General features: G+C 32.8%; 2 protein-coding genes and 1 long non-coding RNA gene across 3 annotated transcripts in view; 1 reads left to right on the forward strand and 2 right to left on the reverse strand.

Annotated features, from left to right (window-relative positions):
• Nucleotides 1-1,717: 1,717 nt before the first annotated feature.
• Nucleotides 1,718-5,118, reverse strand: LOC131639689 (pentatricopeptide repeat-containing protein At1g73400, mitochondrial-like). Its single transcript, XM_058910162.1, has one exon. The coding sequence runs from the start codon at nt 4,826-4,828 to the stop codon at nt 2,999-3,001; it is 1,830 nt and encodes a 609-aa protein (XP_058766145.1). The 5' UTR covers nt 4,829-5,118; the 3' UTR covers nt 1,718-2,998.
• Nucleotides 5,119-6,251: 1,133 nt separating this feature from the next.
• Nucleotides 6,252-21,936, reverse strand: part of LOC131639694 (glutamate decarboxylase-like) — a 46,718-nt gene continuing 31,033 nt past the window's right edge. The window contains exons 3-6 of the mRNA XM_058910167.1: nt 7,480-7,683; nt 6,941-7,409; nt 6,760-6,812; nt 6,252-6,638 (exon numbers count right to left, since the gene is read on the reverse strand). Coding sequence (XP_058766150.1) covers nt 6,252-6,638; nt 6,760-6,812; nt 6,941-7,409; nt 7,480-7,683 — 1,113 coding nt within the window. The remainder of the gene's footprint in view (nt 6,639-6,759; nt 6,813-6,940; nt 7,410-7,479; nt 7,684-21,936) is intronic.
• On the forward strand, nt 20,873-21,858 carry LOC131639695 (uncharacterized). Its single transcript, XR_009295021.1, has 2 exons — nt 20,873-21,076; nt 21,660-21,858. It is a non-coding gene; the product is annotated as an uncharacterized LOC131639695 (long non-coding RNA).

A 21,936-nucleotide genomic window follows, 5' to 3' on the forward strand; every position in this document is an offset into this window, starting at 1 on the left:
TAGAATTGATTTCATCAGAATTGAGTTTAGTAGAATTGATTTATGTTTGGATACATTTATGTAAAAGTGAGTTGAATAATAAATTTTAGTGTAAAAAACATCCAGAATCAATTCTGGAGGTAGAAGCTAGAAATTCTAGCTTCTAGTATAATCAATTCTGGAGACGGAATCAATTCTACTTTTACCTAAACAAACATCTTAAAATCATTCAAAATCAATTCTACATCTCTAGAAGTTTTTTTGGCCCTTCCAAAAGCCAAACCAAACATGCCCTAAGTTATCATCCTTTCACCTTAGATTTTTCTTTTTAAATAAATTACTTGGATTTGAAGGAAGGAAAAAAGTGCAACTTATATTGTCCTTGAAAATTTGAGGATCACATTCAAATAAATTCAAACATAATTAATTGGTAATTGCACCCATAAAGGTGTTACAATCCAAATACCGCAATTCGGTGATTAGGGACAGACCACGATGGAATTTCCAAATTAATAACAATAGAGGCTAATTTTCCATAATTTATGGTGGATCCAGGACTAGTTTGAAATTTATAGATGTAAACAACCTGAAGTCAGAGTTTCAAACCTCTGCATTGGAGTTTCAATGTGCTTGGAGATATGTGGCTTCCACACAGAGTAATATATCTTGAATTCTAAATTGTCCTGTTTGAATAAACAGCTTCATTAATTATTTATTAAATAAGTGCTTATATATAAATTATTTTTAAAACAAAAGATAGGTCAAGTAAAACCATTTTATATAAGTTACAATCTACTTTCATAATCGATTATGAAAATCTCATGAAACTAAGTTGAAAAACAACTTATGGACATTTCGTAAGTTGTTTCTATAATCTCTCAAATAGTCTCACAATTGTTTATGATATTAGATAAAATCAAATAACTCAATCCTAACCTGTTCAAAGTATAGTGAGTACTATCCAAGCTTGCGCCACAATATTACATATCATAACACCCTCCTTTATATATCTTCTCCCCTTCCCGAGTTCTCTAAGTCTATGTTTGGGAGTTTGGAGGGGAGGGTTTTGGAAAATAGGAAGAACTGAGTGAAAATGATAAAAGGATTTTGAGTTGGAGGGTTTTGGAGGATTTGAGTTTATTCATAACATCAAAAACCCCATAAAATGGGGGAACTCAAAAATTATATTGAAGGAGGATTTTGGAGGGTTTTGAAGGGTTTACATAAATTTTCCAAATATGTTTTAGGTTGTTATATTATTCTGAAAATTAAAAATGTAGTAATGATAATGACTTTTTTATCATTCAAAACAAAATCATTTTTTCAAAAAATGTCAAATATTTTGCTATATTTTTTTAAAATTTCGTTTTTGGAAGCCTTCCCCTCCCCTCCCCTCAAACTCTCAAACATAGCCTAAGACTTTGTTTGCGAGTTTAGAGAAGAGGGAAAATGAAGATTTCCGAAAACAATTTTTTAAAAAAACATAACAAAATATTTGACATTTCAATTTTTTTGTTTTTGTATAAAATGATAAAATAATATTTATCATTACTATATTTTTAATTTTTCGAATACTATAATAACATAAAAGATATTTAGAAAATTTATGTAAGCCCTCCAAAACTCTCAAAAATCCTTCTTCAATATAAATTTCAAATTCCCCCAAATTAAAGGGTTTTTGGTGTTATGAATAAAAGCTAACCCTCCAAAACGTTCCCAATCAAAATCTTTCTATTCTTTTCGCACAATCCTTCCTATTTGTCTAAACTATCCCCTCCTTTCCCTTCCCCTCCATACTCGCAAACAAAACCTAAATAAATCCTCAGACAGAAAAAAACACTTGCATGAGCATCAATGATACTCCATATAACATCTACATATATGCATGAATTCATTCTAGAAAAAACAAGGATTACCGGCAGAAACATGGCTGACCCTTAAAGCCAAATTATTCAGCTGGGAAATTCATGTTTGCTCTTAAATAGGATGAGCAAATTTCAAATGTTTTTATATCATGCAATATATTACATTTCCGAAGGTATATGTTACCTGTAAATCATTGAATTACTGACACATATGTAAATCGTTCGATATATTGGCCAAGGAAAAAGAAATCCCCAGGCTAAACACCAGCTTTCAAGTTACAATTGAGCCTACCATAACAGATAATAACATCTCAATGGTATGGCTTCATAAGGTCTCTAAGACATTGAAAAACATTCAAACAGAATGATCTGATATTTTAAAAAAAAACTCTTGACGTGTGTAAAAAAAAACTCCTGACATGTGTAAGAAACTCCACTCTTCTACGGGATGATCCAATAAAACAAACAAGCTTAAGAACAGAAGGAAACATCAGAAGAAAAGGAGAAATGCAAATAGGGAAATAGAATGTGACTAATGAAGGGAAAAAGTAAACTGTGGTCATCATTGAAGTGATGGTCCATTCATTATAAACTATAATTGTAGTACAGGTAGCTATTTCATAGGGTCAAACCATACTATGACCCCTAAGATGCCAGATAAAATCTCATTAAATTGTAATATCTTTCGGCAGAAGTAACTAACAGATTCTTGACCAGATAACAAATTTTGCCATCATGCACAAGTTCACAACCTCTTCTCCCTCACAAGACAACATAATACATACATGGAGCTTTCGACCGTTAGGTTGCATCAGCTAATCATCATCTCTCAATCAGAATGTCATAACAGCTTCCAAAATTTCTCTTACAGAACTAAACACGAGAATATATAAGATCCGAAGACCCAATTTTTCATGCAAAAGTATTGGCAGTAGAGAGCATGTCCACAGATGCAACTAGCAGTCATCATGATGTAGCCCAACATGCAGGTTAGAGACAAGCTTGAAGGCAGTATCTAAAAAGGTAAATACTAAACCTGCCATGTCACCAGAAAATACTTGTCCAACCCGACAAAACATGAGAAAAACCCTACTAACAGAATCTCCTCCATGTTTTTACAAAAGCTAGCAAAATCTCAACCAAGAAATTTCTCACTACGATTTCCCTCTCAAGCCCATGCTCTTGCGCTTCTGGCTTAGAGCATAACGTCTTGCCATAGGATTATTATAGAATTTCCTCATATGATCTGAGAGCTTATGAATAGCCTGGAGATCACCAATCATTGAAAGTTGCATCAACAAGGAGTCAAACTTTCTATACGGAAGTTTCATTCCCTTGTATATCACTTCTTCCAAAAGAATACAAGCATCTTCAGCTTTATTGAAGTTAAATAAACCCTCAATCGTGACACAGTATGTATCTGTGTCTGGCCTACAACCCCTCTTCTCCATTTCATGCCAAGTCTCAAATGCCCCGTCAGGATCATCCATCCTAAAAAACATCGAAATCAGCATATTGTAAGTTTGGACACTAGGAACACAATTCAGATCAATCATTCTTCCATATAGTTTAAGGGCTTCCTCAGACTTCTTATTGTCGCAGAGAACCTTGAGGAAACAATTATAAGTAACAATATCAGGCCGGTAACCTTTGTTTCCCATCTCTTCCAAGAACTTGTATGCTTCGTCTATTTTACCACACAAACACATACCTTCGATTATATCCTTGTATGTCGTGACATCAGGAAGACAACCACTGCTAATCATATGCCCCATAATTTTAAGACATTCCTCCATTCTATCGTTTTGGACAAGAGCCGCAATTAGAATTGAATAACTCTTGGCAGTAGGAGAAGATATGATTGAACCTTTTGTCCTCATGAACTCAAAAAGCTCTACCGCGTCTGATATCATGCCAGTTTTGCAGTAAGTATCAAGGGCAGTATTGTAGGTGAAATTGTCAGGCTTGTGACCCAATTCAATCATTTCTTCCAACACTTTCATCCCTCTAGTCGGGTTTCTAACCCTGCACCATCCGAAAACCAAAATATTATATGTATCCCCGTTTGGATTGATCATTTTTCTCATTCTCTTATAGAACCCTTCAGCTTCCTCAACCAAGCAACACTTGCACAAAGCATCCAACAGAAAGTTGAACGCATTTATTTCCGGTTGCGTCTTCACTCTTACCCTCTTCTTCTTTGCAAACTTTTGCACATGAGTCAAATACCTCTCAGTATATTTCCTCAAAATATTCATCAGAACTTCCGCCGGAACCGTACTCTTGTTGTTCCTCTTCATATAATCCAACACATCACAAACAATACGAAACTGTTTTACTTTATACTTTGTACTAGACAAAATATCCATCATATCATTATAAGCACAAGGCTCATGTGAATAATTATCTTGATGACCAGCCCATGTGAAAAACCGAAACGCAATCTTTTCATCATATCGAAGCCTATGCAACACACCAGTAACCAATGGTGTGGACAAAGGGATGCCTAATTTTTCAAGAGCTTTCTCCATATTACGAAAACCAAGTAAATTATCCATTACAGTGGTATGCACCTTATCAATAGCACTCTCAAAACCACTACTCTCCACCATACTATTAACATCCACAACATCATCATTCACACCACAATCAGAATCTTGGTTCATGGTAACCGTTTCTGAACAATAACGGCGATTGGATAAATGAAATGCAACAAAGGAGTTCTTTGGCAATGAAGATTGAATCAATTGAACACAATGAGAATCTGATAATGGTAATTGACAATTAGTAGAGTTTTTAAATACATGAAACATTGATGATTGAAGGGTGGTTTCAATTTGTGGCAAAGCTTTGTTTCTGAATAGATAAGAGTGATAGTGATTCTGATGATGGGTGAGTGCTGAAAAGGAAGGGTTTTTGAGAGAGTTTATGTACCTATTAAACATGCCCATGAAGATAATTTTTCGTTTTGGGATCGAAGGCATTGAAATGAACTAGGAAAATTCAGAAACAAATAAGCAAACAGGTGGCGGGTGAAAAAAACGCGATTTTGAAATATGGGTATGAGGGGATTTTCAGGGAACTGATAACGAATGGAGAGAAGGAATAGCTTACTTTGGTGGTGGATGATGCGGCTTTGAAAATCGGTGAAAAGATGCCGAAGGAAAAAATACAGGTGAGGCACTGAGTATATGCTTGGATAGATACGTGTTTGGGCGAACCAAACGTGATTTTTGGGGCTGTGTCGTGATTTTAATGTAAATGCTCCGTTTGGTTTTTTCGAAAGAGGGGGGAAACTAATAAGTGAAATATGAGTGCGGAAGAAATTAGATGGTTTTTATTAGCGGTGTTAGGGATGTTCGTGCTGTTTTGACGTTAAAAATTATTCAAATCGCAAAAGAAAAAATGTGCGGTTTGGCTTGATTTAGTTGACTTTTAAAAATAAAATCGAATCAAAGTAATGTAGTTTGAGTTGATTTGGTTAGTTCGATATTTTACGAAGAAACTTTTTGAGCCATAAATAAAGTAAATATAGTTTTGTGTTTTATCATTCATACATTTTCATAAAAAAAAAGTTTATAATTGTCAAAATAAATTTAAAATTTAATAGATAAAATTGCGTCTTACACATTTATCTTAATTATAGAGAATGATATACATGAAATTGAATTCTTAAATAAATATCAACAAACAATACGATAAAATATATTTTGTCAAAATAAATATCATATAAAGAATATAATAAAATAAATATGTAAATTAAAATAAATATAATAAAGAATATAATAAAATATATTTTTTATTAATATGTAAATTAAAATAAATATCATATAAAGAATATAATAAAATATATATATAGTTTAGTTTGGTTTGGTTTGATTTGATTTGATTTTCAAAATAGAGACCAGTTCCCTTGAATGATAGAGCTAATATTGCACAACTTCAATCACATGATTTCTAAGCTCCTCTTAATGGAATGTTTTGAAACTAGCACATATGCAAAATGACACAACTACCTTTTAAAAAGAAGCTTGTCCACAACGGAACTATGACGAATCCTTTTGTTCTCGGTGTGATCTAATTGAAGAAAATGTTGATCAAGTTTTCTAAGATTCTCGGTGTTCATTTTGAGAATTCTTTGACTTCTTTTATATTATAGCCTTTGGTTTGTTCGTAACAAGGTTTCTTTTGAAATGAAAAAGATAAATCCTTGGAGTATTGTACTTGAATAAATATGTATGCAAAGGAAAGGAAACGTCTTATTTCATTCATTCATATAAATCTATGGTTTAGAGATGCATTGACAATGGTTACATAAACACTTGCATGTTCCAACTCTCTTTTCTTTAACAACCTTATTCCAATAACTTGCAATCTCAGCTTGAGTCGCTGTAACCTCCTCGCTCGCTAGCTAGTCTCACTGGCGATAACCGCGACATGAGCACTTTTCGAGGAGATAGTACTCGAAAGTGTCTCCAACAGAGTCACAACTTTGCAAATATCAGAAACAAATCTCTCAACCAAGATGCGGCTAAAATCCACCCTGATCACCACTCGGAGGACCGCGACGTGTTGCGCGTCCGCAGGCATTGTGTAGGCCGGAACTATCCATCCGTATTTTCTCAAATGGTCTGCTATCTCGAATACTGTGTGTCGGCTACTGTCTTTCAAGGAAAAGGCTACAATTGGCACTCCGATATCCTTGGACACAATTTTAAACTTTCCAGTTTTTTCAATTCCTTCTTTCAGAATTCTTGTGTTCGCCAAGCAATTTTTCATCACATTTTTGTAGCCCTTAGTGCAAGAAACATAACAGATTGTATAAGAAAACATGTATTGCACAAAAATATATTTTACCTATAATATCAAAGCATATACTTAAGATTCGGCACCAAAATGATAATATAATAATTACCTCAAATCCAAGTCGTATGAATTGGTAGTATTGAGCAATGATTTGACTCGATCCTGTTGAAAGAAATATAAAGAAAAATTCAGGAAAAAAAACTACTCATTATCCGCATCCCTGGAGTTAGATGTCTCTGCACAGTTACCAACTGAGTTGACTTAACGAAACTTATCTATGAGTGTATTACCTTTGGAGAAATTCAATGTGAAAGTTGGTTGATCAGATCCAAGATAATTGATATGAAAAACAAGATCATCCGGCAAGTCATCTTGATTCCTCCAGACAACCCAACCAATACCAGGGTAGACAAGACCGTACTTGTGACCGCTAACATTGATACTTTTCACCAACGGCAAGCGAAAATCCCATAGCAGATCAGGGTAGAGAAACGGAGCCACAAAACCACCACTTGCAGCATCAACATGAATCGGTGTATCCCATCCCGTTTCTTTGTTCTTTATAGTAAGAAGTTCGTTAAGAAGCTTCACATCCTCAAACTCTCCGGTCAGCGTTGAACCCAAAATGGCTGCAACGCAGATGGTGTTCTCATCAACCATTTCAACTGCTTTCAATGGATCCATCACATAGTATCCCTCTGTGAGTTTCACTTCCTTTAATTCAACCTCAAAGTACCTAGCAAATTTTTTCCAACAAATCTGTGTAGCATATTTAAACAACATTAAATATGCGCCTATAACATAAACACTTATCATATAAGTTGTCAACATGCACATTAGCGCCGGTAACAATGTTGGGCTTATCGTAAGGTTTGCCTTCTAATTTTCTCTTTGTCTGCCATTTCCTTTTAAAAGCTAAACCAGCTAACATTATTGCCTCTGATCCTACAGTTCTGACACCTACTGCTGTTTCTTCTTTACCAATAGGAGCATGGAAGAGATGTGCTATTATATTCATACACCGGTTCTGCAGAATTCAGCAAATGAATTAAATCACTTTATCAATTTCAAATTTTAATAGAAATTCCTCGTAAAATAAACAAGTGATATTCAAACATCTAAATCAAATATCTCTATAACTATCGGTTGAACTAATTTAATGAAACAAAATAATGTAATTCCAACAGAAATTTTTAATCACAATAATCTATTCCCAATTTTCTTCTCACCAAACACAAGATCAGAGCTCAAAACTAAACACACTTCAAAAAGTGTACTCATTTATCTAGTTTCACCAAACAAATCTTCAAAACTCAAAACTTTATAATCATATAAAGACACCTAATTGATCAAAATCAACATGAAAAAATTAAGTCGCAACGGCAATTTGAGATACACTATTTGTAAGGTGGTCTCTTAAAGTGGATCTTACCATTTATTTAAAAAAAATAGTTTTTTTTTTAAAAAAAATTTGTAGTGTTAATTTAAAAGGAATTTTTCAATTCTAAACAACACAACAAATAAGTTACTAAGCAAAAAGGTTTTAGAAAATACTGAAATAGAGAAGAAGAAAATGTACGACGGCTGTTGTGAAAAAAGAAGAGAAAGTTGACTATAAGTGATAGATATATGCACAAAATTTTATCAGTTTGAGCTACATATTGAGTATACCGTTCTTTTCTCTTAATTAATTTTATTTATTTTTCTGTTAAGTAGTTTTACTTTAGAATTGTTTTATTGTATCTACATTTTGTGGAGGATTTGTTTGGAGTGGGTTTCTCATCTTTATTGTTTATGGTGAAGATTATTATTTCTTAGTATTACTATGAAGACTTCGTATATCCATTATGTATATAGTGAAAGGTTTTACTGGACTAGGTCCCTATGTTTCATATTCTCTTATTTTTAGTGAAGTTTTCCACATGTGTTCTTGCTATTTTATCTTTATTGTTATGAAATTCACCAAATCAATATAGAGATGAATGATACATGAAGGAGAGAAAGAGAAGAGAGAAAGCAATATTGTATTATCTTCTTCCAAAAGTACCATTTACATTGCAATATGATCCATATTTATAGTACATGACCAATGACAACCATTAACTCAAGGAATACACAAAGGTTAGGAACTTAAATTATAGGAGTTAAGGAATATAGAAAGATTGGGGAAAATGAACATCCATATCTATTTACTATTATTCATAACACTCCCCCTTGGATGTTCATTGAGGATATGCCTCGTTAAAACCTTACTAGAGAAAACCCAGTGGGAAAAATTCTAGTGAAGGAAAAAGAGTACAATATCCTTTAAATGTGAATTGCCTCGTTAAAAACCATACCAGGAAAACCCAATGGGACAAAACCATGGTGAAGAAAAAAAGAGTGCAAAACATATGTATTTCTCCCCCTCATGCAGACATTTACATGTGAGACGATATTATTTGTAGTAGTTGCTTAAAATTTCTTCTTGAAAGTGATTTCATGGAGTGCTAATAGTTATGCAGGATTTGATGAAGTTGTTGCCATGAGTTGTTTGATAGATCGCCATGAAATGGTTGTACCATCACATGTAAACAAATAACCTCTTTCAGATCTACCCTTGTGAGAATCTGACAAGTAACCAGCATCTCTATGATAACGAAGTATATGTTTGACTCCGTTCAAATGTCTTCATGTAGGCGAATAATTGTATCTTCGTAATAGATTGACCACAAACGATATATCGAGACGTGTATAATTAGCAAGATACATTAGTGCTCCAATTGCACTAAGATATGGTACTTAAGAACCAAACAATTTTTGTAATCATTTTCTTGAGGCCTGAAAGGATCTTTCTCTACATCTAATGATCTAACAACCATTAGAGTAGACAATAGATGATATTTGTCCATATAGAATCATTTCAACACTTTCCTATATAGCCTTCTTGATGTACAAATATTCTTTTTTCCAAATGCTCAATTTGCAAACCTAGACATATTTTATCTTTTCTAGGTCCTTCATCTCAAACTCTTTATTTAAGAAATTTTTAGCTTTTGGAAGCTCTTCAGGAGTTCCAATAATACTTATGTCATCCATATAGACAACTATTATTGCAAATACTTTTCCACGTCATTTTATGAAAATACAAGGACAAATTGAGTTATTATTATATTCATCATTTAGTAAATATTCATTGAGACGATTATACCACATGCATCCAGATTCTTTCAGCTCATAGAGAGACTTGTTCAATTTGATGTAGTAGTTTTCTCAAGATCCACAATTACGTGCCTCTGGTATATTGAACCCTCAGGGAGTTTCACGTAAATGTCACTATTAAGTGAACCATATAAATAAGATGTCATAACATTCACCATGTTCAAATTAAGCCCTTCATGTGCTACAAGGCTAATTAAATATCCAAAACCGATTGAATCCACTACAGGTGGATATGTTGTATCAAAATCAATCTTAGGTCTTTGTGAAAATCATTGAGCAATAAATCAAACTTTATATCATTCTTATTTTTGTTTTTCACAAAAACTCATTTATATCACATTAGTTTCACACCTTGAGGTGTTCGGACTACAGGTCCAATAGTGAGTTACTTGTAAAGTGAGTTTAATTCTTCTTCAATTGAATATATTTATTTTGGCCAATTCTCACTTTGTCTACAATCTTTAATAGACTTTGACTTATGATTCTCGTTATCATTGATCACTTTTAGCGCTATATTGTATACAAAGACATTGTCAATATTGACTTTATTTGGTTATCTCAATTTCGATTCCATTCCATTTCATCCATGACATAATTTATCGAGATCTCTTTATTTCATATTTCAAGTACTTGATTTGTTCTTCTGGAACTGAAAATTAAATTAGGTCACAGTGCTCTTAGCATTTTCATATCCTCACTTGGGTCATCTTTAGTTTCTTTTCTTAGTAGAGAAATTTTAACATTGGAACCGACTTTCATACCACGCTTCAGGCGCAGCTACAACTCATTTGCAATATTATATTATCCAATAGGAAATCCACTTTGAGTGGAGTATTATCAGCTGATAATTTATTTCATAGACTTTGCAAATGAATAATATTTTGAACTTTTGGTTCATATTAATTTGTACGAGGATCAAGACAACAATTTATTTTAACTTGTTCATTTGAACTTCTTGTTCATGATTTTAGCTGTTCATTTCCCTTCCCCTAATATTGGGAAAATTAATTTATCAAGTGATAATCAGTCTATTGGGCTGCAATCAAGTATTTGATTATTTTCTCAAATTATATCCTCAAAATTGAGAGTCATATTCATTATATTTTTCCAATATTCTTTCATGACTCATCTTAATGTATTATATTGGAGCAATTGGAATATACACAACACATCCAAATGTTCACTAAGATGAGAAATACTAGAATAAATTAGGGAGGACTAATACATAGTATCTTGTTGGCTTAATGCGAATAAATATCTTAATATCATAGTTTGGGTGTTTCAAATATATAATTTAGAATTGATGATCTCATAAGTATCAACCATATAATTAACTTTAGACGTCTAAAGAATGGATCTTCCGGTCCATTTTCTTTTTATGAACATATATTACATGATATTCAATATTAATTTTAATAATATATGTGATACTTATACAAGAATTTTTATAAAATTCAGAAAACAAGAGATCTTAGTCTAATTAGTTGAGAAAATAATTTCACAAACTTCTGGTTGTGAGTAGAGACATAGGCATGATATTTTAGTCGATGCAACAATTAATGTCATAAAAATGCAATTTCTCAAATTTTTATTTTCCTTTAGAAACACACAAATATTGACTGGATTGAATAAACTTCTGGTTCTTCAATACAAATTATTCGCATCATATTATTTCCGAGATGACCCAATCGATTTTATCAACGACACATTTAAGTCTAATTTGTAAACTACTCGTTTACAATGATATGTGCTTCAATTGTACTAATATAAGTGTAGTACAAGCCCGGGGAAAAAAACGGTAGCTTTTCTATTACACATTTTCTGTCCAAATTGTGTTGTGTAATACAAAGATATTTGATACCTCCAATATAAGTCAAAACCAATATAAGAGTATCTCCGTATTAAACACTTTAATCAAACACATTCATATGAACATATTATCATATAATTATCAAACAATTACCCCTTATAAAATTAAACATATTTAATCATACAATATTATATCACTAAAATTATATCATCATATAATTAATTTTATTTACTATCCTTCAGGGATGGATAAGTTCTTCAAGAACTATAAAAATAATTTATTTTTCTATCCTTCAGGGATGCTTGATAAGTTCTTCAGGAACTATATGAAAAATTTGTTATAAACAATAATCTAAAAAATATATAACCATCCTTCTGGGATGGGTTAAAATTATTTGTGTCATTTTTCTGGAATGACAATCTTTTTATGAGCATATTACAAATTATGAATTTTTTGATCGATACAAAAAAAATTATGAGATCCTTCTGGGATTCAATAATATTATAGATGGACCCTTTTAAAGGTGATTGAACGTTGAATTCTTCTGGAATTCATGAATTATTTATAAACACAATAATCGATTAAACTCAATCTTTGAATAATAATTTGGAGATAGTTTAATAATAATAATAATAATAATAATAATAATCTTTAGTTCTACAAATATCACATCATAAACTATTTCCATAAACAACAGTCAAGAAAAATTATTCTTTGTGCAATCCTTCAGGGATGCTTGAATATTAAATTAACACGTGTTAAAATTCAATTCTGGACAAACATATAAAAATGCTTTAATGTTAAATTCTTCCGGAATTTAACAAGAATAATCAAAGAAATATAATATTATTGTACAAGATAAATAAATTTCTCTACAAAATATATAAAAAAAATAAACATATTTATATGAAGAAAAAAAATAGTAACAAAATCATGAGTTATATTATATTGGTTCAAATATATTAAGATTAGGAAAATAACGTAGAACCTGGCTATATCATTACTCGCGTTGTAGAGTATCGTGCTGATAACGTGTTATGAAATTCACCAAATCAATATAGAGATGAATGATACATGAAGGAGAGAAAGAGAAGAGAGAAAGCAATATTGTATTATCTTCTTCCAAAAGTACCATTTACATTGCAATATGATCCATATTTATAGTACATGACCAATGACAACCATTAACTCAAGGAATACACAAAGGTTAGGAACTTAAATTATAGGAGTTAAGGAATATAGAAAGATTGGGGAAAATGAACATCCATATCTATTTACTATTATTCATAACATTTATATTATAATTATTATTATTATTATTATTATTATTATTATTATTATTATTATTATTATGTTGTGGAGTTGATTTTGCTGGTTGTCTTTTAAATTGCACATATTTGAGAAAAGTGTTCCGCGAGAAAAATATTTTGATTATTTTATTATTTCTCAACAAAGTGGTATCGAGAGTTCTGGTTAACTTGTTCTGTGCTTTTAAATGGAGAAAATCAAGAGCCCAATATGATTAAGCTCAACTATACTATTATATTCTCTAGAAGATTATCATGGAATTTATGTTATTCAACAAAGATTTGTATGACCCTATTGAGGGAGAAAAAGGTAAACTAAGTGATAAGTTTGATGCTGAATGGAAGAAGATGAATCGGAAGACAATTGCTATAATCAAACAATGGTTGGATATGAGTGTATACTCACACGTTGAAGTTGAACATGTTGCACATAAAATATAGAATAGTTTAAAAGAGTTACATGAGCACAAGAACGTTCAAAATAAAGCACGTTTGATCTGAAAGCTGGTTAATATGAAATACAAGATGACTCAATGATAAAGCAAGTGAGTGTTTTATAGAATTATTATTGATATTAAGTTGGATGATGAGTTGCAAGCCTTATTATTGCTTAGTTCCTTGTCTGATAATTGAGAAGTTCTTGTTGTGACACTTACTAATTCAGCTCCGAATGGGAAATTGGTAATGTCAACAGTTAAAGATAGCATGCTTAATGAATAAGTTAAAAAGAAAGAAGTATGTTTTGATTGTTACTCCTAATCACTCTGAAGCTCAAGTTACTAAGTCAAGGAGGAGAACAAAACCATAAATTTTCATAAGCGTGGCAAATCTAAGAGTTGCAGCTAGCCAAGAAGCAAGTCAAGACCTAGAAAAGAAGCACTACGCCAGACAGCACACCTTAGACAACGCTTTTATACAAAAGCGCTGCTATAAGTAAAATAAAAAATAAAACACGGAAACTGTATACGAAAATGAAGAAAAGCGCTGCTAAAAGGCCTACCTGAGACAGCGCTTCTGAAAAACGCTGCTAAAAGTGTTGCCTCAGAAAGCACTTTTTAAAAAGCGCTGGTAAAGGACTACATTAGAAAGCGCTTTCTAAAAAGCGCTGCCTTAGGCGGATTAAAATTGAAATTAAAAAATAGATTCTCACAAACTAAAAACCCTATCGTTCTTTCTATTCTCCCAAACAAAAAACCCAATCGTTCTTTTTCTTTTCCCAAACCAAAAATCTACTGAATCCACGAACAAACTCTCTCAATCCACGAACAAACCTTGTGAATTCGAAGAATCCTCATTGAACCCACATTTGCGAATTTCATTTTTCTTCTCTCACGAAAATCCCTTCGGAGAATTCGAAAAACCCTAATTTAAGCCACATTTGCGATTTTCTTCTTCTGTAAAACGAAATTGCTTTCATCTGGGTTTATATCGTTCTTCTTCGGCATTAGAGGTATGAATTTACTCTGGCATTGTTTATAGAATTTCAATACGAAAATCCCTTTAATCGCTTTCTCTGAATTTGTGTTCAAGTGTTAAATGAACCATGTTTTTGATGTTGGTTCTGTACAGGGTTGTATGTTAAAACTCGTTAGGGGTGTTGAATTGTTTCGATTCTATTTCTTTTTCTGTTGTTTGTATGCGACAGCTTCTGAACGGAATTCCTGTAACAGTACGCCGTGTCTCGTATGATGAATGAATGTCATTGTTTTGGATATGGTATGGTTCTACTAAGTCTGCCTTAAGTGTTTAATGTGAATGAGCAAATTTGTCCCAGGTTTGTATCTTGAATTTGGCCCGGTACCTGGCTTAACTGCTAGTGTTTCAAAACTGTTAGTATCTTAGTTAGTTGGAGTTGTTTAAGAGTTAGTTAGGACTAGAAAATTCTGTTTTTGAAATTTGTTAGTAGTTAATCATTGTTAGACATTAAGTTTGAGGTTAAGTTTGAAAACAATTTGGTTACAAAACTGTTAATGAGACTTGGTTTCATGTCAACTTCGCTTTGAATGGCTTTTGAATTGATTTTGAATGAAATATGAATGTATGTATTGTATGGTTTTTATATATGATTTAGGTATTCTATTTGTGTGAGTATGTTTTATAAATGGTTTGATAAGTTCAGTTGTCTCATGAGTGGGGACTATGTACTGATATGTTCATATTCTGGATTGGTCGAAAGCAATTGTAACAAGGGAGCACAGTGCCTTTGTACACCTATCGAACCTCTTGTACAAAATGGGGTCCTCTTTCTATGCCAGTTCTGCTCATTCTGTCCTTCTATATTCTTCTCAGTATTAGGCCATGGGAGACATGAAATCCTTGGCTATACCCTATCTATTGATCTGTGATCCTTGACTATTCATTGATTTCTATTATCCTTATAATGAAATCTAATTGGTATGATCATTTGTACTTTTGTATTGAATGTACTTTTTATGATAAATTTACAGATGGTTCCTTTGTTCAATATATCTTTGAGTGGAATAACATTTAGTTTGCATGGACGAACTGGGTATCAGAATTGCACTGTTAGTTTCTCCTTGGCTGCCAGATCATACGATGATAAGTATGAAGCCTGGGAGCCTCTGGTTGAGCTTGTAGATGGCTTCTTTAGGTAACTGCTATTTGTTAACAAATAATAGAATTTGCCTGTTACATGTTGCCTTTTATAAAATCTTCAAGTGTTTGATTGGGAATTTTTGTTGTTGCAAACAACGGTTTGCTTTGGTTGATGAAATTGGAGTTGAGTTAGAAAAAGGTGTTTGGAGTAGTGAAGTTGGACCTTTAAGTTTGGAAGATTTACACTATTGTGATGATTGAAGCAATAAGATGTGGATTAGAAAAGGGTTTTGGGCCAGTCTCTCCTTTTGTGCCATTAAGATGAAGGAATATTGAAGCTGTAAGAACTGGTAGTTATTTAAAATTGTTGATTGGGGTAGTGAATTTGGACCTAAACAAGTAAGCTAAATTGGTGAACATAAACAAGTAAACATGTACAAGTGGAAATATACAAGTAAACCTATACAATATATACGTTATATACAAAGCTCAAAACCACATAAACTATTGCGATGCAATCAAAATCATCCCTGGCAACGGCGCCATTTTGTTGAATGCAGTATAGGGCAAGCAACAAAAAAGATTTGGAAATATTGATCCAGGAATTATCGTCCACAGAGATGGAGAGATGCCATTCAATAGTTTCTATGGTTTCGAGCTCGGGTTTGAATGAGCAAAAAGTAAACAAAGATATAGACAAGAAAAGAATAAACACATTCTTAGAAGAGAAATAACTTATCAGGAATGTAAATATATTCACTCTTCACAAACATACACTTACCAACCCGTTATACTCAACCTACGATACTCATCTATGTTATCACGTATCTCTCACATAAGCGTCCATCTATGGAGCACAAACGAGATCATCTCACAACTAAGGTTATCTCTAACGCGAAGTCGCGAGAACATCCGTATTCTCGCGTCGGCGATCTCTCGCGCGCCGCTCAAACACGAAAGCATTAAGAACAGATACAATCGGTGAATGCTAGCTCTAAATCTATCTCTAGAGTTCAGAACCAACAGATTATCATCCTAGACAAGGATTCAAGAAGTTTATCTCTAAAGCAACCCAAATCCCCAGCATAGAGCAAAAATCCAGGATAACAATCAACATAGATTTGTAAAGAAAGTTAAATATAACTTTATAATCGGTAAATCGGTAAATATACATAAGATTCAAGTAAATATACAAACAAACCCAACACAAAAGAAATACACAAAGAAGAGAAGAGATAAACCAAACATCTCGCGGGTTGTCATCTCGCGGGATTTTATTACAAAAACGGAATGAATCGAATCAATAAGTGCCACAATTATATACTCAAAATAACAACATTTTGGCACTTATCAAACTCTCCCCAACTTAAAACTTTGTTTGTCCTCAAACAATGTCAAATAAATCAAAGAATCAAAAGTAATAAACCAAAGAATTGTGAATCAACAAGTTTTGAAAAACAAAAAGAAATGTATGGCTCAATACAAAAACGTATAAACAAAGTAAATACTTACCACTATCCTACAACGACAACATGTAAATGAAACTAATCCTAAGTACAAAAAGCATACAAAACATTCTAAAACAATACAAGCTCACATCATGAATCACACCTAGCAAAAATTCATCAATGGATGAAGAACACACAAAGGTGAAGGACTTTTAACACTCATCCAACAATCTTGCAAACAAAAGATTAAATTATGCATTCATCCAAAAATCACATTGAAGATACAAAAGCAAGAATCACAAGGACTTTTCAAGGTTGTAATGTGGCTTGGTTAACAAACAAGGGATATATCCTAAGGCTAATCGAAACAAAAACTTGCCTAAACCTAAGGGAGTGATCAATCCACCAAAGATTCAAACAACAAAATCTCGATCAAACTTCTGCCATAACCACAAGTTTCTCAAACCAATCACAATACTTATTAGCACATTTATTCACTTCTCTTTTCTTTTTTTTTTCAAAACTTTTTCAAACTTTTTTTTTTCTTTTCACTTTTTTTTCTTTTTTTTCTTTTTATTTTAAACCTCATAGCAACAACCAAATAAGTAGCAACCATTTCTCTCCCCAACTTGAATTCAACCACACCATCATATGAATACTCCCTACTTTCTAAGGCAAGGTAAAAATTCATACCAAAAATCATGGTTGAGGGTTCAAGAAAACAAAGAATCAATCATCCATGCAAAAATGAGAACTAAACACTCAAAGATAAGCATTTAGCAAAACCAACATGTACATTGACAAAAAGCTCAAAAGGGTTAACAAATGATCACACACTCACAAGGTGAATTGACTATTTGGTTTTGGTAGTTGTGCTCAAAATGAAACAAAATGCCTTGATCCTTTTCATGCTTTCATAAAATCAACATAAACAAAAGATTAAGCATAATAAAATCCAGTTAAAACAAAGATTGTGGCCTCCAACATATATGAACAATGGAAAGCTTCCTCACATTTATGGTTTGGGAACTAAAGTGATTCAATCAACAAGCAAGTAATGCAAAAAAATGAATTGTATGGTAATTGTACAAATGAAAAGTTTCCTAAACATGCTATGCTATAGAAAGCGATAAATGAGTACCTTGAATGATACAACTTCAAAAACAATATCCTACCATACATCCGCAAGTTGAAACACTCAAGCTTTGGAAAATCACCTCAAAAATCTTCGAATCACCGAACAAAATTTAAGTACAAACAACCAACAAAAGAATTAGCAAAACAAAACTAATATATACTACTAATTAGCCTTGGTGAAAGTGGGAAAAAGGAGTGAACCAAGTGGAATTAGAACCTGCTGGTGCAGAGCAAGAAAACAGAATTTTGCTGTGCTCGCTCAGCGAGCTCTGCTCCGCTCAGCGGATGACAGAAAAACCAGAAAAATCAGAACTGCACCAGCTGTTCTAATCACTCACCACTTCACCTAAATACCTCATAAACATAAATATAAACAATATTTACAACCGTTGGGGTGCCTCCCAACAAGCGCTTGTTTTACGTCGTTAGCTTGACGCCTTTATTGTTTCAGTGTTTGGAAAGTAGCTTCCTCCCGTCATGCCATGGTGACGTCTCACCGCACAAGCCTAAAGAAAGTGTCCTAACCAACCACTCAACAAACGTTACGGGTACAAATATATACAACAACTATTATCATACAAAAAGGGAAAATTGGTGGATATAAACAAGTAAACATATACAAGTGAAACTATAAAAATATATATGTTATATACAAAAGTATAATTATATGTAATTATAAACAAGTAAGCTAAATTGGTGAACATAAACAAGTAAACATGTACAAGTGGAAATATACAAGTAAACCTATACAATATATACGTTATATACAAAGCTCAAAACCACATAAACTATTGCGATGCAATCAAAATCATCCCTGGCAACGGCGCCATTTTGTTGAATGCAGTATAGGGCAAGCAACAAAAAAGATTTGGAAATATTGATCCAGGAATTATCGTCCACAGAGATGGAGAGATGCCATTCAATAGTTTCTATGGTTTCGAGCTCGGGTTTGAATGAGCAAAAAGTAAACAAAGATATAGACAAGAAAAGAATAAACACATTCTTAGAAGAGAAATAACTTATCAGGAATGTAAATATATTCACTCTTCACAAACATACACTTACCAACCCGTTATACTCAACCTACGATACTCATCTATGTTATCACGTATCTCTCACATAAGCGTCCATCTCTGGAGCACAAACGAGATCATCTCACAACTAAGGTTATCTCTAACGCGAAGTCGCGAGAACATCCGTATTCTCGCGTCGGCGATCTCTCGCGCGCCGCTCAAACACGAAAGCATTAAGAACAGATACAATCGGTGAATGCTAGCTCTAAATCTATCTCTAGAGTTCAGAACCAACAGATTATCATCCTAGACAAGGATTCAAGAAGTTTATCTCTAAAGCAACCCAAATCCCCAGCATAGAGCAAAAATCCAGGATAACAATCAACATAGATTTGTAAAGAAAGTTAAATATAACTTTATAATCGGTAAATCGGTAAATATACATAAGATTCAAGTAAATATACAAACAAACCCAACACAAAAGAAATACACAAAGAAGAGAAGAGATAAACCAAACATCTCGCGGGTTGTCAGCTCCGGTTGATGAGAAATCCACCTCCGATCTTCCAAGTGCATGACCCGGTGTTGTTTTCTAAGCTAATCCTACTCTAAGAATGAAAATGATGGAGTTGGAACCAAAAACTTTCCCAAAACCATAACCTAGAAATGTACAAATGAAGAGAATATAAACACAAATCTGCACAGGTCCGCTCAGCGGACCCCCTCCGCTCAGCGGCCTTCACTTATTCCCAAAATATCTACAACAGTATACGTAGCTCCGCTGAGCGGGCTACCTCCGCTGAGCGGACCCAAAAATGCTTCAAATCTCTGCCAAGCTCCGCTTGAACTCCGCTCAGCGGACCTTCTGCTACAAAACTTCCTTATTCAGATCCAAAATTGCGCAATCGAAGCCGTGCCTTCGACACTTTATTCCTCGAGGCTCCGATATGCATGAATACCTATAAAAACAAAGGAAAAACTATTAAACGGTATATAAAACATATGAAAACTAAATAATGTGAATATATACACAAAAGTGGGGATTTTATTACAAAAACGGAATGAATCGAATCAATAAGTGCCACAATTATATACTCAAAATAACAACATTTTGGCACTTATCAATTCACTGGTACTTGATGCTTTTTTTCCTTTCATTTACTCTTTCTCAAGGTCAAATAATGTTGGAGATTACTGTCATTTATGCTTTCATTTACCAATGACCAAAGTTATTTGGAATAGATTATTTCAATATTTTCTAGCCCTGAATTTCTTAAACAATTTGGCTCTGTTTGCACGAATAAGTTTTTAGATATTAGAATGGGTGGGAGGGAGGGAGGGAGGCTATTGATTCGATTATTGTAAATCTGTATTGTGCTACAATTAAATGAAGAGAAGCTTTTATATCTTTCTCTTATATTGCACTAACAATGGATAGTTGTCAGTTACAACGGGCAGCTCTCACTAACTGACTTTCTTCTTTATACCTGTCTATTACAATAGACAACTGTCACTAACTGACTCATCTATACTCATATGGTTTGATACTATCGATATAAAATATTAACCACTCCTTGTGTGTCGTTGCAAGTTATATTGTTTGTTGCATAAGGAAGGACGAAGAGGAATCTCTAGATCTTAAAACCTAGAGCTAATAGTGCCATTTTAAGTAATGGGGAAAATACTTAAATGTTTATTGCTGCAGTCTCATATGGTTTGATACTTTTATTGGACTAAAATAAGTACAAATCAAATGGCTAATTAAAATAAAAACATGGAGAATAATATCAGAATCACATGATTCTCTTACATACATTTTATTGTTTCTGTGCTTATCTCCATATTCGTTTCCCAATCAATGGTTTCCATATGTAAAACTAACTTCAATGTTGGCATGTACTTATATTGCAGGATTATTATACTTTGGAATTAATTGTGACAGATATGAGTGAAGGTACTTCCATGAAATTTGTTGTGAATATAGACTGTTACTAGTAATACTTAAAGTTATTTTTATATAATAGTATAATAGTATGTGGCCCGTTGAACAATTTGCTCTATTTAAACAAATTAGCTATTGTATTATGCCAAACATTATTGAAATAAATTAGAACCTTTTTCTACAAAACTCAATCCAGCTATGTAACATTGAAAGCTTACAAATAAAGTGGAAAAAATTTAATAACATTTAGATTTTAGATGTCTGCCATAAAGTTACTAATTACTCCTGTATGTTTCTTTGGTACACACTTGTGAAGGATCTAAGTGGATATTTGTTCTACCTTCATAAAGATATTTTCAGGTAGTTTTACTTAATTTGGATTCAATCACAATAATATCAGGTCCTATATTGGATGACATATTTGATTTATCTACATAGATTATTTAGTGATATGTAGGTCGTTTGAAATACATTCGTGGCAAATGTAGAATGGTTTTATGGACACTAATGTAGAATGTTTTTCACCTTTATATTATTTTGTTTTTGGTTTTCTTTTATTCTGTTTTGTGATTGTAATGGTTTGATGGAATTGCAGGACATTGAAGGGTAAAAAGGTTACAGTTGCTGGCAAGAAGAAAAAGTAGATATTTAGCATCCTTTTGAGTTGTGTAAAAAATAACAATGTTTTGGATGATGCAATTGTTTTCATTGAATTGGATGTAATTTTGTTGTTTTTTTATTAGTATATATATTCTTAGCATCTTAGCATATAAAAAATACAAAGTTTATTAGTATATATATATTCTTAGCATCTTAGCTCTGAAAAATAGAGTTTTTTGTGGTTGTTTATATGGTGTTGGGTTTGATGTTTA

This window comes from Vicia villosa, unplaced genomic scaffold, assembly GCF_029867415.1.
Source record: "Vicia villosa cultivar HV-30 ecotype Madison, WI unplaced genomic scaffold, Vvil1.0 ctg.002741F_1_1, whole genome shotgun sequence".
Lineage (NCBI taxonomy): Eukaryota > Viridiplantae > Streptophyta > Magnoliopsida > Fabales > Fabaceae > Vicia > Vicia villosa.